This window comes from Aplidium turbinatum, chromosome 7 (genome assembly GCF_918807975.1).
Source record: "Aplidium turbinatum chromosome 7, kaAplTurb1.1, whole genome shotgun sequence".
Classification (NCBI taxonomy): domain Eukaryota; kingdom Metazoa; phylum Chordata; class Ascidiacea; order Aplousobranchia; family Polyclinidae; genus Aplidium; species Aplidium turbinatum.
The window spans coordinates 19,465,197-19,483,002 of NC_137478.1; the positions used below are offsets into that span (position 1 = coordinate 19,465,197).

General features: G+C 36.1%; 1 protein-coding gene across 1 annotated transcript in view; it reads right to left on the bottom strand.

Annotated features, from left to right (window-relative positions):
* The window catches only part of LOC145774085 (ribonuclease Oy-like), a 72,668-nt gene that overhangs the window by 15,450 nt on the left and 39,412 nt on the right, over window positions 1–17,806 (bottom strand). The window contains exons 3-4 of the mRNA XM_082585233.1: window positions 5,274–5,448; window positions 1,084–1,148 (exon numbers count right to left, since the gene is read on the bottom strand). Coding sequence (XP_082441359.1) covers window positions 1,084–1,148; window positions 5,274–5,420 — 212 coding nt within the window. The 5' untranslated portion in view covers window positions 5,421–5,448. The remainder of the gene's footprint in view (window positions 1–1,083; window positions 1,149–5,273; window positions 5,449–17,806) is intronic.

Sequence of the window (17,806 nt, forward strand, 5' to 3'; positions counted from 1 at the left end):
CCTCTCCGTAACTATTTTTCAAGGGCTGCTTACGGATGTCAGCAACTTTTAGATTTATTCAAGGTGACGTGCTGCTGAATTGATGTAAACATGAATGATTTTACTTTCCACAGGTATATTTTCAAGCGTATAATCAAGTTAGTATTTGCATTCCATTTTCAAAACATTGTCATTCCATTTACAGTGTACCTTTTAGTAAACCTTTTCGTCTCTTGTTTCATGCTAATAAATCTAGTTTGTTGTTAAACTTTACGTTGTGCCTAGCTTAAAGAGTCGCAGTCCATCAACCGCTAGCTAAAGCAGACGCATGTCATGTGTTTGCTTAACCGAAGTGGTCGAGTTTTGTTTATAATAATTAACGGTAGGTCGAACGCAGCGATAACTCCGAGTGTGGCAATAAAAGCAATCCTAGTGTGACGGCATAATTACGTCATCCATCTGCGTGACATTTGCTGAATTTACATTGCTGCTGATGAAACACGCTTTCGCCCCCACGGCCAAAAAAATAGTTAGGCGCTTATGATTTTGAACAATAACACACTCGAACAACTAACAAAACACTTCTGTTTATCTCATTAACCTGTATTGTTAATCAAGAAAAATGTTGTTTTGATGTAAAACACATATTTTGAACAAACCCAGACAACAAAAATGACGGATTTTGCCGTCTGGGAAGGCACTCAAAGGTAAACACTGGATAAAATGCAAGAATGCAAAAGAAACGATAGCCTATTGTGGAATAAAATACCAAATTCTCTAAATAAACAGGCGTCGTTGTTGGATTACAGAAGGATTATCGTTGGATTTTCACAAAATTGCCGAACAGGGAACTAACTGATAAAGACTGTAGCCAAATAGGGAACTAGCCCAATCGGACTAGCCAAATCGGGCTGTAGCCGAATAGGGTAATAGCCGAATCGGACTAGACCAATCGGACTAGCCGAAACGGGCCATTCCGTCTTATGATAGTTGCTGTACATTCAATATGGTAGCACAGTGTGCAATTCAACACTTGGATTTTAATAGTTCATCTATTAGAATTTACTACACATGAACTTCATCAACTATCGCACTACTACATACCAAATTCCATGAACTGTCCAAGTTTTTATGTTTGATGTCATAAGGCATGTTTCTGCATGAGTGTTCTAAACATATGTCGTAACGGTTAAAAAATAGTGCATAACCATTAAAATCGTATAGCCTATACAATGCATTCCTATTATTATCTAAATTACAAACATATTACGTTTCTTATATTGCACAATACTGTATTGCTTACAGAGGCTAGGGTGCATCATTTGCTGAAAATTTTTGATAAATGAGCCTAACTTTTTTTTACATGTGAGGTTAGCTAAAAACATGACTTGTACAAAATTTCACCCCGATTGAACAAAGTTTAGACCCCCCAGCCAGCCCTTAATTTTGGACCCCGATGTCATTTTTTTAACGTTTTTGCCACTAGGTGGTGCTATGTTTATGCTACACGCATGGGGTTACTTTTAAAAGATGGTCCTTCAATTTCCTCATCATGCTAAAAAAAAAAAAAATTTTAAATCAGTCAAGGGGTCGTCAAAAAATGGGTAAATTGATGTTTTATTTTAGTCAAAACACTGCAGTACGACATCTAGTGGCAAAAATTGAATTCAGGATATCTGCTAAAGTTCTTATCCAAATAAAATAAAATTGGTATCCAGACCCCCATTTTCGAGGGTGGAGAGTCCATTTTTGATGTTTGTTTTGCATCATTTGGCCACTAGAGGGCTTAATGCTCAGTTTCAAATTTTAAATGCATTTGAATTATTGCCATTATAAACTTTTATCGTTTTCACAGGAAATTAATAATAAGTTTATTCTAAAACTATACATAACACTGGCTTGTTATGTCTGACTCTAGCTTTAGAGAATCTATTCTTGAAACAATTGGAACAGAAGATGACAAAAGCATCAATGGAAGTAGGCTACCAACCGAGCATCAAGTCCTTCTTTGCTACTTGGCACATGGTCAATGTCCAAGTGTATCTTTTAAACGAGAGGCTGGCGAACAAAACCGTAGATTCTGTGATTCCTTTTTTTGAGAAAGCTGGTGTACCTACTGTTCATAAGCAAAAAATGGCTGAAGCTGTAGAAAAGTTATTGGGAGAGTTTGAAAGTTTGTTAAAGATCAAAGTGAGTGTCCGAAAATCTGGAAAACCTAAAAAAAGAATCAAAATTTTTAGGAAAAGAATAAAATAACAAAATAAAATAAAAGGTTAACATGACCAACTCTTTGTAGTCCCCTACTGCATGGCTGTTGCAGATAATTGTAACAGAGGTTGATAATTTTTTGTCTTGTAGCCAAATTTTCCGGAATATTAATATAGGCTACTCGAGGTCTTTAGTTGTGAAAGGAATAGCAGGAAAGAATTGCTTAAATCTATTGAAGAGGGATATTTCATGGCTCTTCGATACTTCAATTTGTAGAATATCCCAAACATGGCTCAAACTTATTTCACCTACATGATGACTACATGCGAACCAAAGTAAAGGCTTTGAAATGGCATTTTGCAAGGCCACGCATGCCGCCGTTTGAGCTTCAGTGTTGGAACTAGTGGTATCAAATACCATTCCAGACAAACTGTTGCGACAGCCTATAATTTGACCAGATTTAAAGAGGCGTTTTTAAAGAACAGGTAACCTTTCAACTTTTGTTACTCCATCTGATGCATCCATCAGCTTACCATCCCAATGTATATTTGCTATTGCAGGGGGTGTCCAATTATCAGCAATTTCTTCTGAGATTGTTTGAATTGCTTCGATCCTGTGTCTTTCTGTGCATGCGTAACTTAAGCTTAATCTGGAAGGATCTCCATCTGTTGTAGTGATAATTTCATGCATCACAGCTGAAATAGCAGAAGAAACTTTGTTGCGTACTAAGGCCATGACTACTTTCGGTGTTTTCAGTATATCAGGAGGGATATGGACATTGACTCCGATTTTCACAGATCTTGTGTGTTTCCTGATAATCTGAGTGGAGGAGGAATTTTGATGAAATTCGTTATCATCATCTGTGCTTGTGTCCGTAGTAGTACTGTCACTGAGCACAACAGAGGCAGAGTGGGCTGCATCTACTTCATGCTGCTTTCTTCTTTTACATGGCTTCTTGGTCATTTCCGGTTTCTTCTTCCTCTTGACATAAACAGTCATTGTCCTGTCCTTTCCAGCTAGCGATGCTTTTCGGTCTGACATCATTGATTCCAAAAAAGCTTTGTCCTCATCATTGGTCATCATTTTCAGTACGTCTCTTGGCCAAAGCTTTACGTTTTTTTCTTTTATTCTTTTCCTAAAATTTTTAATTCTTTAGATTTTCCAGATTTTCGGGCACTCACTTTGATCTTTAACAAACTTTCACACTCTCCCAACAACTTTTCTACAGCTTCAGCCATTTTTTGCTTATGAACAGTAGGTACACCAGCTTTCTCAAAAAAAGGAATCACAGAATCTACGGTTTTGTTCGCCAGCCTCTCGTTTAAAAGATACACTTGGACTTTGACCATGTGCCAAGTAGCAAAGAAGGACTTGATGCTCGGTTGGTAGCCTACTTCCATTGATGCTTTTGTCATCTTCTGTTACAATTGTTTCAAGAGTAGATTCTCTAAAGCTAAAGTCAGACATAACAAACCAGTGTAATGTATAGTTTTAGGATAAACCTAATAATAATTTCCTGTGAAAACAATAAAAGTTTATGGCAACAATTCAAATGCATTAAAAGTTTGAAACTGAGCATTAAGCCCTCTAGTGGTCAAATAATGCAAAACAAACATCAAAAATGGACTCTCCACCCTCGAAAATGGGGGTCTGGATACCAATTTTATTTTATTTGGATAAGAACTTTAGCAGATATCCTGAATTGAATTTTCGCCACTAGATGTCGTACTGCAGTGTTTTGACTAAAATAAAACATCAATTTACCCATTTTTTGACGACCCCTTGACTGATTTAAATTTTTTTTTTTTAGCATGATGAGGAAATTGAAGGGCCATCTTTTAAAAGTAACCCTATGCGTGTAGCATAAACATAGCACCACCTAATGGCAAAAACGTTGAAAAAATGACATCGGAGTCCAAAATTAAGGGCTGGCTGGGGGGTCTAAACTTTGTTCAATCGGGGTGAAATTTTGTACAAGTCATTTTTTTAGCTAACCTCACATGTAAAAAAAAGTTAGGCTCATTCATCAAAAATTTTCGGCAAATGATGCACCCTAACAGAGGCATGCCAGCAAAAAAACATTGGGATACTAATTTTTGTTTTTGTTAAATGGTATTACAGTTACAAACAAAAGTATATATCCAAACATGTTTCTCATACACTGTATATTAGGGTGGCTCGTTTTTGAACTTTTATTTTAATTCTCTCGGGGTAGTGGGGAAATGGTGCAAATGAGTGAGGAACAAACTCATGACAAAACTTGAGATTTGTAACAAATTGTCTTCAGCCTCCTCATGGGGCCCAAAAATCATGAAATGGGGTCAAAAACGCAATTTTTCCAAAAATATATTTAGTTTGGGTAGATACAATATTGTTTAGATATATCTAAACAATACAATTTGGGTAGAGAGGTAACTCTTTTGAACCATAAACAAACATAACTCAGCAACAACACTACATTTAACATTATAAAACAAAAAGCGAACGTTTTCGGCTAGTCATACAGCCTCTTTCAAGCCTATAAGTAAAAATACATATTAAAAGAAATGCTAAAGCTTTAGCATTTAGCATTTCTTTTAATATGTAAAAGAAATGCTACATCAAATTTCAATGTCTACAGGAGCTGTTTGAACTGCATTTATGAAGTTACTAGGGTTCAATCATTGTATTTTAAAGTAAAAATGAAAAGTCATATTTCATGATCTATAACAGAAAATATGACTTTATAACGACTGACAAGCTTCGATAACGGTTAGGGAGCGTTCATAACTGACTTCAACCACTCTTTGGCCATTCGTTTGTCTCTTTTCTGAGGGGTTTCTCTTAAGCTTCACGATAAACCGTGATGCCGCAAAGCAACTAGATAAATTAAATAGGTCACCACTGTTCCGAACGGCTAAACTTTCACTACCGTCGCCCACTTGGTCTCGCCCAGATGTCGTGTACAGCTGTGGTGTATAGCCAAATGAATTAAATACAACAATTAAATAATGCAATAATTATGTATAAAACATTAAAGCTAACTTCTTTCATAAAGATGGTACTTAAACCAGTAGCAATTGAACATTGGACAACACATTACTTACATTAATGTCCACACATGCAGCTGCAGGCCACTGCTGAGCGAAAACCATAAAATCCCATTGGTTGCTGTGATGTTGCCAAATTGCAAAACACCAAATCAATGCTACAAGAAACAATGCTTGAAACCCAGTCTGGGTATAGGACTTCATCACACAAACCTTTTCTTCTTAAATATGGCTAGAAAAATTATATCAATTTGTTGCAAGTTTCAGTAAGATATATATGCGAAAAAACATTTATAGCAAAAACATATCCACTTTTAATCAACACATGAATATTCATGATAATGATGAATTTAGTTAATCACATAATCAATCAGACAAGCTTTTTCATATTTTTACTAAATTTGTTTGTATAGAATCTAACTACATATATAACACAAAAAACAGAAACATAAATAATATAAAGACATATGCAATATGCATCATACACAAACTTCAAAATTGAGTCAATTGCTGGAAATTGGTACAGAACAGAGGTTTCCAATAAAAAGTTGCAAGTGGTGTAGCGTTTTGAGATGCCAAGGGCATTGCAACCTTCTGCTCATGATATGGGAAAACTTGTGAAAATGTGTCCCATCTATCATTAGGGTGCGTCGTGTGCCCCAATGTTCATATTTTTTTTTTTTTCTCAATCGTGAGGTTTCACTGAAATAGCAATAATATGAAGTTGTGGCAAAAATATTAATGTTTAGGTCCTCCACAGGAATTTGACCTCCACGCTCCATAAATACCTTGTTTTAAGTCTTTAAGATATAATGGATAATGCCTGCATTTTGCAACATATTCAATTATTCATAACATGGTGAACACAGTATAATCTGAGTATTTGTAATTAGTATAATCTGGTTTCAGCAAGTGCTGTTGAAGCTATTGATGCACAAGATGTTGAAGTTGCAATGGAAACTGATGACCATGATGATTATTCTCCAGAAATGGAACAATCTAAAAGCAAGAAAAGGCCCTATAGTCACATTATTACTGATGATTCTTCAAGTGATTGCATTCCCGAAGAATACAGACATATTAGAGAAAGCTCGAACATTGTAAGGCCAACTTTTTACAGAACAGTTGATGTGTTGATTAGTAAGTACCATTGCTCCAAAATGCAAGCAACAGCTGCAGTGATTGAAACTGGTCGCATGATGTTTGGTCAGAAAAACTGGAAATAACATAATGAAAATGAAGAGCTGATTGACCTTGATACAGCTCCCCACCACAAAAGTATTCGAAGAGCTGGAGGTGCTATACATGCTTTGTCTATAGGTTGCTTGGTAGAGGAGATTATGGATAGCAGTGATTCTGAGGTAACCTAATACACTAATGGCTCTGAGGTCCAGGGAACTGGAGGGTATTTTGTTCAAGGTATCACCAATAATGGTACTTATGGATTATGGAAGGCTCCCAGCTTTACCTGTGAGCAATGAATGTAGAGAAAACTTGGCTTTATTAAAGCAGACCATCCTTACCTAATTTATCTATTTGTTTCTATTTGTAATCTAGGTGGTAAATTCTGTTTGAACAAGCGTTTTGTAATATTTGAATAATATCTTTTTGTTTAACTGTAAAAACCAAAAATTTGAAAAAAGGGTGGATCAAGAAAAGATACAGAAGGATCAAGCCTCAACCAATTAAGCATGAGCTACAGAAACTTAACAAGAAGCTGGACAAACTCAATGACAATTATGATTTACTCAAAGAGCAGCTTTTGGAAAACAAAAAAGAATAAGAAGAAACAAGAAAGGAAAATGGAATTTTAAGAAAGACCCTGCAACAATCACAAAAAGCCCTGGACAAACTGGAACAATATGAAAACGTAAACATCAGCATTCATAATATATATACCGGAAAACTTGGAACAAGACGAAGACGATGGGGAACAAACAATTCATCAATTGGCAAAAATACTGAAAATACAATTCTCAAGCACCGATATTGAAAGATGTCACAGACTAGGAAGACCGCAAGGAAACAAACCCCGACCAATAATTGCACGCTTCATATCTTACAAAAAAAAATGGAATTCATTCAGAAAAGGAGGAACATTAAAAAAGACTGCAAAAACATGAAAAAACAAAAATGGAAGAAGCTTTCATAACAAGATCTCACTCCACTAAGATCGCAGCTCTTCTGGTATGTTAAATATCATTGTTATGATAAAGTTCCATACTATTAATGGCAACATAAAAGCATACCATGAAGAAAATGGATATTGGGTCGCTATTTCATGTCCTGATGACTTATTCAAGCATGGTACGGATAAATATATTGAAGTTTTCAAACTGAATGACAATGCAGGCTGGTTTTAATTTACTAAGCCACTGGTGTTTAAGTAGTTGTATCCTTCTAGTTAAACAATGGCCAGCCATCTTTGTACTTTTTGTAATAACTTAACTTCTCCTGATGATCAAGATAGTATCACTTGTGTTGTAAGCGATAATCATATACATGCATTTAAAATGAGTATCAGAATTTGTGCATTATAGTGAACAACATGGTAACTTGTATTGCCCAACATGCATCAAAGCAAATCCTCCATACGATGGCTCCTCAAAAAATATATTCAACTGTCCTAGTTAATGCAACAACACAACATGGGAACAGTGTTGGAGCAATATATTGATTGTTTGATTCGCCTATATCACCAAATTTTGATCACAAGTCATGGAATTATGCAAATGAATTTAGTTTGCTTATTAAACCAAAGAAAAATTTGGCTGTTTCTTTGAAGATGGAATGTTTTAATCGATTTGTGTATCTTTGTGCAGTTGCTTTGTACATTCAGGAGGATGTACAATCATTTCTACAAAAGTATGACCACATCACTAACACCTTAGCTTGCATTGTTGGGTTTGCTACTATTCGCTGAGTCCGATTCGGCGAGTTCCCTATTCGGCAAGTTTTTGAAATTTTATTTTTGAAAGGGAATTATCGGGTACCGTAGCCTAATTATAATTGCCGTTTTTACATCGTTAAACGTTGAAATCGTGCAGAAAGGAATAAAAATATAATGTTTGAACTATTAAATTAATATTCGTTATGTTAGCTCAGTTGTTTTTATTTCTGACCATCATATGAAAAACAATACACGTCATCATAGCAAAGGGAGAAGCGACAAAACGTGAACGTTAAACCGTGCTTGAATTCGTCATGTCAGTTCAGTTGTTTTTATTTTTGACCATGATATCAAAAACAATTCACGTCAACATAGCAAAGGTGTAAAAAAAGGTAGAAGCGACAAAACGCGAACGTTAAAACGTGCTTGTGACCGAAGTAAGTTATTGAGTTGAAAGAAATTTGGTACGGTCGCAACACCTTCAGAAAAATTTAAGAAATGAGGGGAAAATAAAAAAAAGAAAATGTTACAAAAAAAATCATGTTTAATGTCTATAAGTTAGTACTTTTGAATAGTTAAAATGATTAGTTTGGATCAACAAATGCGTGGCCTACAGCTTGAATTGAAAGGAAATTATCGGGTACCGTAGCCTAGTTATCCCGAACAGCAGAAATTGCCGTTTTTACATCGCTTTAACGTCGCTAAACGTTGAAATCGTGTAGAAAAGAAAACTTTGCTGACTAAGATACGTTGATACTGGGAAACATTCACAGAAGCCCTTCGATTTGTTCCAAGAACCCATTTAGCCTAACAGTTTATTTGTACATTGATTCAACGTCTGAATACATTATCTTAAAAATGCATAATCTTAAAAATGCAACGTATCGAAGGGCTTCTGTGAATGTTTCTCAGTTTCAATGCAGGCCTTAAAACTCGTGTTTTTTTCCGGCAGCCATCGTGGCCTACAGAGAGCTCCTTTCCGGCGGCCAAATCTGCGTGCTTGGAGGCCAAAATACAATAACGATAGCACAAGTAAATAGCATTAAACTTGCAACAATGTTAAAATAATCACTTAGCGCTGTTGAAGTCTGGGCGAAGTCCTGCAATAAAATCGTTGTACAACGCATTAAATGCTTTATCGGGATTGTAATCCGGTATTGCGGGACCATCTAACGACCCTAAATTGTTTTGACTGCTTGCAGCTCAGTAAATTGTTTCAACTGCATACCGCCTTTCATAAAACCTGACCATTTATTCCGTTATGATGTCACCATTGAGGGTGTGAAGTCACTAACCCACAGCGTTTTTAAATATGAAGACACGTGTTTTACCCACGGATGTCAACTAACCTAGTTCTCCTTTTTAACAACGATTCAATGTCCGACAACATTGAATCGATATAAAAACGACAATATTGCCAGCTGATATAAATTAGCACTTCGGACTAACACTTCGTTAAAATAAACATCGTGAATTGCAAACAAGACTTACAGCGCTGGTGTTCGCAGCTGGATATATTCAATACAACAGTTGTGACTATGATGGGCTGACCTAATTCTGCATCACTCATTGATACTACATATTTTCGACATTTAATCCACGATCATTCTATTGCGAAATTAAATAATTGGCATTTGTTGATCCAAACTAATCATTTTAACTATTCAAAAGTACTAACTTATAGATATAAACATGACTTTTTTTTGTAACATTTTCTTTTTTTATTTTACATTCATATCTTAAATTTTTCTGAAGGTGTTGCAACCGTGCCAAACTTCTTTCAACTCAATGACTTACTTCGGTCACAAGCACGTTTTAACGTTTGCGTTTTGTCGCTTCTACCTTAAAAACAACTGAACGGACATGACAAATTCAAGCACGTTTTAGCGTTCGCGTTTTGTCGCTTCTACCTTTGCTATGTTGACGTGTATTGTTTTTGATATGATGGTCAGAAATAAAAACAACTGAACTGACATGACGAATTTGAATTTAATAGTTCAAACAGTTTATTTTTATTCTTTTCTGCACGTTCAGCGACGTTAAAACGATGTGAAAACAGTTAGGCTACGGTACCCGATAATTCCCTTTCAAAAATAAAATTTCAAAAAATCGCCGAATAGAGCACTCGCCGAAAAAAGCTCTCGCCGAATAGGGAACTCGCCGAATCGGATTAGCCGAATCGGACTCGCTGAAACGAGCCATTCCGTGCATTGTTAGGAATTTTCAAGACGTAGAGTTTCTGAGTCTTTTTTTGGGCTGTTGGTGTTGTGATTGGAATTCATTTAGTTCGGCCATATCTCAGCATCAGTTACCAAGATCAATTGCAATACAACAGTTTAATTCCAACCATGCAAACCCATATCATGATCTGACCACTTGCGATCCTGAGCGAATGACAGACTTATCAAGACCTGCTTTTGGCTTTATCAGTGTTGAAAGATTTAAAAAATGTACAAAATGGTCACAAGAATTGCAGGAAGTTCAGCAGCAAATCAACGCTAACAAAGGCCGAATCATTGAAATTTTAAAAATAGTCTTCCCTGTTTGGCTGCTGGACTTTTTCAACAACGAAGTGATGCATTTGGCTTTGGAGACTTTTCGCAAGAGGGTGCTCAGCTTCTTACAAAATGCTAGCAGTGCATCACATATCAAAGCAAAATTGATGGATTTAGTCTTGAAGGTAAACCAAGAATGCAAAAAAAAACACTACAAAAGTGCCAAAAAAGTCTCCCAAACAATGGATGAAATACAACACAATCAGAACTAGTAAAACATGGCCTTGCATCAAAAGAAGCTCAACACCTGCACAATAATCAGAGAAAAAGTTGTGATCTCAATTTCTTGAAGAAGTTTGGTGGTCATTTTGGTAATGCTGCTGATGTTGTTGCATTTTCAGAACTGGGTGTTTATGATGATAAGACCAAGGAAAATATTATGTACTACCAAATAAGATATGGTCGTGATACCTGCTTGTCACTTCCTAGATCTAGTGAACTGTTTAGACTGAAAAAGAAGTACAAACGTTTGCCTATGCAAACATATGCCCAGAACCTGAAAGTTTACCTGAGTAAACTTCAGTGCTCTTCAACTGCAACATGGGAAGATTTTGACTCTGCCATTGAAACGTTATCCGCACCTAATGTTGAATTAACTTTCTGGAAGAACGTGTTCGAAGTATTGCAACTTTGTGGACTCTATCTCTTTACATACTGCAGCACTTTCCTGTGTTTAATGCGTGTATATAGAGGTTATTTTGCATACTTAGTTGTGTGTATTTTTGCGTACTTTACCCAGTTTACTTGTTATGTTCCTTCAGTTTAAGACCATAGAAAAATTTAAGTTCTGTTTTTTCCAACCTACAGAACAAGACTGGCAACTGTTATTATAACTACTCCATCACTAGCCTAATTTGGTAAATTGTAAGCATTTTTTTTTTCATTTGAAACTCTTGGAAAATGCAAAATTAACGTTTCTTAGGAGTGAGAAAAAGGTAAAATCTCACTTTTTAAAGAAGTATATCATGTTGATGTGCTGTTAGCATAAAAAATAAGGTCCCAAATTGCTCAGACTGTTATTCTGCATCTTTTAAAACCAATTGCAAGCATTTCTGACAAGTGGTTCTGGAATTACCTCTGAAAAAACATTTGCGCCACTCCATTTTTGATATCTGATTATCCTCAATTCGAACAAAACAAACACAATGCTGATCGAAAAAAGCAATGAAAATAAAAAAAATAAAAATTAAGCTGGAAGGAGAACAATTGGATCAGGTCACCACGTACAGTCGTACACTCACCTAGGCCCTCCTAGGGTCCCTCATTACACAAGATGGAAGATGCACCAATGATGTAAAAAGAAGAGTCGGTCAAGCAAAAGCATCATTTTGAAAATGCAAGGAATTTTTAAGAGGAGATAGCCTATACGATTAAAACTGAGACATCTATCTTGTTACATCAAACCAGTCATGTCATATGGAAGTGAAAGTTGGACCTACCTACAGCAAAGAAATTCACAAAAAATTAATGCTTTTTAACTCTGGTGCTACAGAAGAGTATTAAAAATATCATATAAAAAACACATTACAAAGCAATTAGGAAAAGAATTAGGGTGCAAGATAGATGGGCAAACGACTTAACAAGACAAAAGATGAAATTCACTAGACATATTTTGAGAGGATAGGTAAGACAGCTACATCAATTGGTTATTGAAGCCTTTGAAGGTATGGTGGAAGGAAAGAAGTGCAGGGGAAGGAGACGAACATGGGGAGATGACGTAATACAGTGGGCTGATTTGTCAAGCATTGGAAGGACGTGACTTGAGGAAGAAAATGACAGCCAACCTTCGGTTTGGAGACGGCACGTGATGATGATTATCCAGGTTTGTTTGCAACCAAAGTAAAAACAAAATTTGACAGTGCTTCAACATTGACCCATAGCATAAAGTTCAGGTGTACTCATTATTGAATTGTTGATTTTGCAAATTTGTGCCCCTCCCTATTTGAATCACAGCAATCAAAACGATTTTGCCGCAGCAAGAGTGCATTAATTTTGAAGGCTGCCAAGCGAGAGATAATAGCTTGTCCCATGTATAAGTCAAACCTGTCTTTTTGAGGTAAAAGTAACTTGCGAAAATCTCGAGTATATAAAGTAGATGCATAGTTTTCGATACTACTGCTGCAAACACTGCTCATTTAACTGCCAGGTGCATTTCAAACCAGGAAAAGGTCAACCGGCAACTCTAATGGTGTGCACGTCGTTGCCATATTGGGGAAGTTATGCTGAGCCACATATGGGCGGGCTTAATAATAGATACATCAAAGAGCCCTGATATTGCAGTTGTTGCAGGATTTTGAGAACACTTTCATTCACTGACGACCAGAGACCTCACAAATTTCACCTAAGCTGCACAGTGCGCAAGAGAAGCGATCTTCTTCCATTATTGCATTGTGCAAAAGAATCCTTGAAAGCAAAGCTCCATTAAAAGACGATTATAAAGAAGTGTTAAAACTTGCACTTATGTATCTATATGGCGGCGATACATTGTGTACAATTCAAAGCCAGGTGCTCTTCATGAGGCATGTTGGTTGTGTAAAATCTTATATTGCCTAAAAATGATTATTTTGGAAGAAAAATAGTTACCGAGCTGTCGAAAGGAACAATATTTGCTGCTGGACAAATCGAAAAAATTCATCTATTTATGCATTTTGTTATTTCTATATATTCGCCATGGTGGTATGCAGCTCAATTTGCAGAAGATGCTCCACAGAATGACTTAGAATTATGGAAATCAGCCAAATGGCATTCTGATGAAGGTGCATAAACAGCAGCTGTTTGTGCGTTTTCAAAGCATACAGTCCATTTATGGTACCTTACAGAGGAGCTTATAGCGCTTGCACTATTTAGTAAACAAGTTAACAATGCTGATAAAAAATAAATAGTTGACAAACTGAAAACATATGAAAAGTTAAATGACTTTTAAAGCGACATGGAAAACCAATGCTGCCAGCGATTCAAGGAAATTCTACTCTTGCCTCATTTGTTGGTAGTTCAACTTGGAACTTTTTCAATGTTCTGAACATTCGTATAGATTTGTTTAATTATCCAGTGAACCAATGGGATAAAATTTTGTCATATATCTCAGCAGTAGACACCATTAAAGACATTCACGTTGTCAAAGATAGTGCAGAGAGGGGCATAAGTCTGACTTTGTACCAGCAGCAAAAATTGACCAACTTACCAAAATGTGCTGCAGGTTGTTGAGAATGATCGCTTTAAAGTGCCAAATCTACGACGCAATAATGAGCCATCAAAGTCTTGGTTTTTAACGCTTTAAAGTTGTTTAAGTGTCTACAATAAATCATAGTGACTTGTTTCCTATTTGAAATTGTGAACAATTTTTAGTTTACCTGAAACGCACATACTTTTAGAAACAAAAATGTTGCCCTGTACATGACTGAACATTTATAGTCAAATCGCTTGCTACCGTCAATCGGGGCTACTTTAATACAATGGGGTAACTTTGATAAATAGGGGCTACTTTGATAAGTACACTTATTGATGGAAATATGAGAATCCTATCTTCCATTGGTCTCTTGAGATCCCATATCATGTGTCAATAACTTGTTTTTATTTCAGTTTAGACTGCTTTAGATCAGATTTAAAATGGTGAGAACATACACTAGAAAAGTTGATATACAGTAACAGGTATAAAATAAAACACCGCCTGAAGTTATGCAGCTGGCACTCAGTCAAGTACAGTACGAGGAGAAGCTAGCATCTATGAGACTGCAAAAATCACACAACCTACCCTATGGCACTCTCAGGAATAAAGTGAAGAACAAGCACCCAAATAAGCCAGGTCACCTGACTGATATGACCAAAATTGAAGAGGAAAATCTACTACCGGTACATGTAATTGATGTGCTAACACAATGGAAACACCCATTAAATGGGACTGACATTAAAATGTTCGTGAAAAGTTACTTGGATAAGAAACGCGTCCAATTGAAAGCATTCATAGACAATTACCCAGGTGATGATTGGGTTTCTTCTTTCATAAAAAGACATGTATAATTTGACACAACGTATAGCAGAAAATGTTAAACCGGCTCGTGCTGAAGTTGATCGTGAGATGATAGCCAATTTTTTTGACAACTATGAACTGGAAGCAGAACATGTTCCAAGAGAAAATGTGTGCAATTATGATGAAACTAAAGTAACCAATGAACCAGACTGTGCAAAAAAGATCATATGCTGAAAAGAACGGAAGCGTGTTGAGAGGAAAATTGACCACTCAAAAGCAAGTGTCTTGTTAATGTATAGTAGTTTTGCAGATGGTGAGCTGCTTCCACCGATGATGGTGTACAAGTCCAAGCATGTATACACAAATTGGACCAATGGTGGCCCAGATGGGACAATATATGATAGTACATCTTTAGGATGGTTTGATTTGCACACCTTTGAAAACTGGTTTTTCAAAATATATCTCCAAAGAGCTAAGAAAAGGACCAAAATCCTTATTGGTGATAACCTGAGTTCGCATTTCTCGTGTGATGTTATAGAAGTATGCAAAGAGTATAATATCAATTTCGTCGCACTGCCACCTAACAGTACACATCTAACACAGCCACTTGATGTCTGTTTTTTCGTCCCACAAAGAAACGTTGGAGGAAGGGGTTATTAAATTGGCGGAAGACTCGGCATAAAGGTGCTATACCAAAAAGTACTTTCCCCAAACTACTCAGCATTCAGCAAAATTCACAGTAAACTTTTTACTTGCTGTGAACACTCATGTGCCCCCGACAGTCATCAGCAAACAGCAGCTCATGGATCAGTTGTGTTTGTGCTTTTGTACATGCTCTAAGATGCCGAAGGTTGAACAAAGGGCCATCAGTACGGTAGCGTAGGGTCTGCTACTATTCGACGAGTTCCCTATTCGACGATTTTTTGAAAATCTAATGACGCCTTCTGTAAATCTAACGATTGAATATTATTCAATATTCAGACGACATTGAATCAATGTAAATACGAACTGTTAGGCTAATTGGGTTTTTTGTGTTCCTCAAAGCCAAGTTCCAACAACCCCAAGCAAACCTCAAACAACAACAAAGTCAATGCCAAGCAGCAGAAATACTATTGCTGATGAAATGAAGACGTTTTTGCAAAAAGACCGTATCTCATCATTTGAAGATCTTGTCAATAAACTTGGAAAAACTGAGGTTGATTTTGGTTTGAGTTCATCCATTGTAAATTATACAATCCCTACCAGTTATGCGTGCAAAGTTCAGAGTTTAGATTAGGTGTTGCACAGTTTCTACTTAAAGTCTCAAAAGATTTGTTCTTTGAAGGGTACCATTATGGCATCAAGCACACCATAAAAAGTTTGTCTGTCAATCGTGTTTGTGTCCTGGCTAAAGTGTCAAATCTTACTGAAACAATAAATTTTTTAAACAACATCACCACCAGCAACAAGCAAGAAATTTTACTGCAGTAAATGTCCAGCATGTCTTGCTTTTTCATTGTGGAAAAAAAATATACAATACTCAATGTCTCGTTCACTCTATAGTCATCTTCGAGAAGATTTCCAACTAACATGCATTTCATTGCTTACAAGATTGTCTAGCAGAGTAAATCAATTAGAAGACTGTGACTTTTTAAAGCGGTATTTTGACAACTGCACAGATGTTCGTCACAGAGATGTGGTTTTATTGACTGATGAAGTTTATGAGAAGCCTGCCTTTACATATCAAGGTGGCAGTATTTTTGGAAAAGATGTTATTAACCCAGAACATTGTGCGACTACAGCTTTAGGTTGCAAGTTATGTAGCCTGTTTGGCGGAAAAAAATTTCTTCTCCAAATGTTGCCTATTTATTCCTTAGATGCTGATTTTTAATTCCAGGAAGCTTGTGCACTTTTGGGAAATATTCAATGTTCTGGTGGCTTCCCTATTGCAGTTATCTGTGATAATTATCGAGTTAATCAAAGTTTTTTCAAAAAGTTTAACCTTTTCCCAGGAAAGCCTTGGTGTACTACAGATAATCTGCACTTACTTTTTGATTATGTGCATTTGATGAAATCTATACGAAATAACTGGTTCACAGAAGCATCACAAGAACTAAGATTTACATGCAATGACAAAGAAATGATTGCCAAATGGAGTGACTTGAAAAAGTTACATGAACAGGAGAAGGAAAATCTTGTAAAGCTTTCAAAACTTAATGATGTTGCTGTCAGTTCAAAACCTGTTGAGCGACAAAATGTGAGACTTTGTTTGAAAGTATTTTGCCATGAAACACATGCTGCTTTAAAAACTCACTTGCATGTGTTGTGCAGAAAGAAGAATGCTTGTTTTTTTATCAAAGTTTATTAAGTTTTTTAGTAGCCTATAGTCAATGTTAAAAGGTTGAATCAAGATACAATTTCAAGAAATCCGACAAGATCTATCATAAAAACAGCAGATGATGAGTTTGCATTTTTTGCTGGAGTTAGCTGATTTTGCTGAATCTATGAAACCAAAAAAAAAGGTAAAAGAGAAAGGTCATTTACCAATGATACGGCATCTGCACTGATTCAAACTTGCAGTTAGGGACTTCAAACTGCATGGTGATCTGGTAGGGTATCCTAGCCATAAACTGATAGAGGGGATTTCTTTTAATTGCTATGCATCGAGAGCAAATTTGACTTCAGGATTTGGTAATAAAATATTTATTACTCTGAATATTGAAACAAAACTCAATCATTATGTCCGTAAGGGCCTACTGTACATCTGTTAAAATTTTTAGCCAATTATGACAAGTAGTTTTCTAGAAGAAACATTTTTAGTGCACAAAAACATGATTATGAGTAAATCGCATTTGAAAAATACAATAGGTAAATTTATGCCTTTGACTTTAAATGTGACTTTTTTTGTTCTATGTCCATTCACAACAACTAAAATGTACATAATGAACAAAATACTGAGTTTACACAGGGCACTACTTAGCTTATTCATTATTAGATTTTGTAAGGGAAAATACAAAACATCTTGCAACTAACATTCTCACAAAAATGCAAATTTTTATTCACATTTTAAACTGAGGTGCGTTCAGAAAACTTTCCATTTTAAGCCTAATGAGTGCAAATAGGCAAAAACTGACTACTAGGCTAGAGCTTTTTAGGTAAAAAAAAATACAATCAACCATTCAGAAAAAAGATCTGTGAC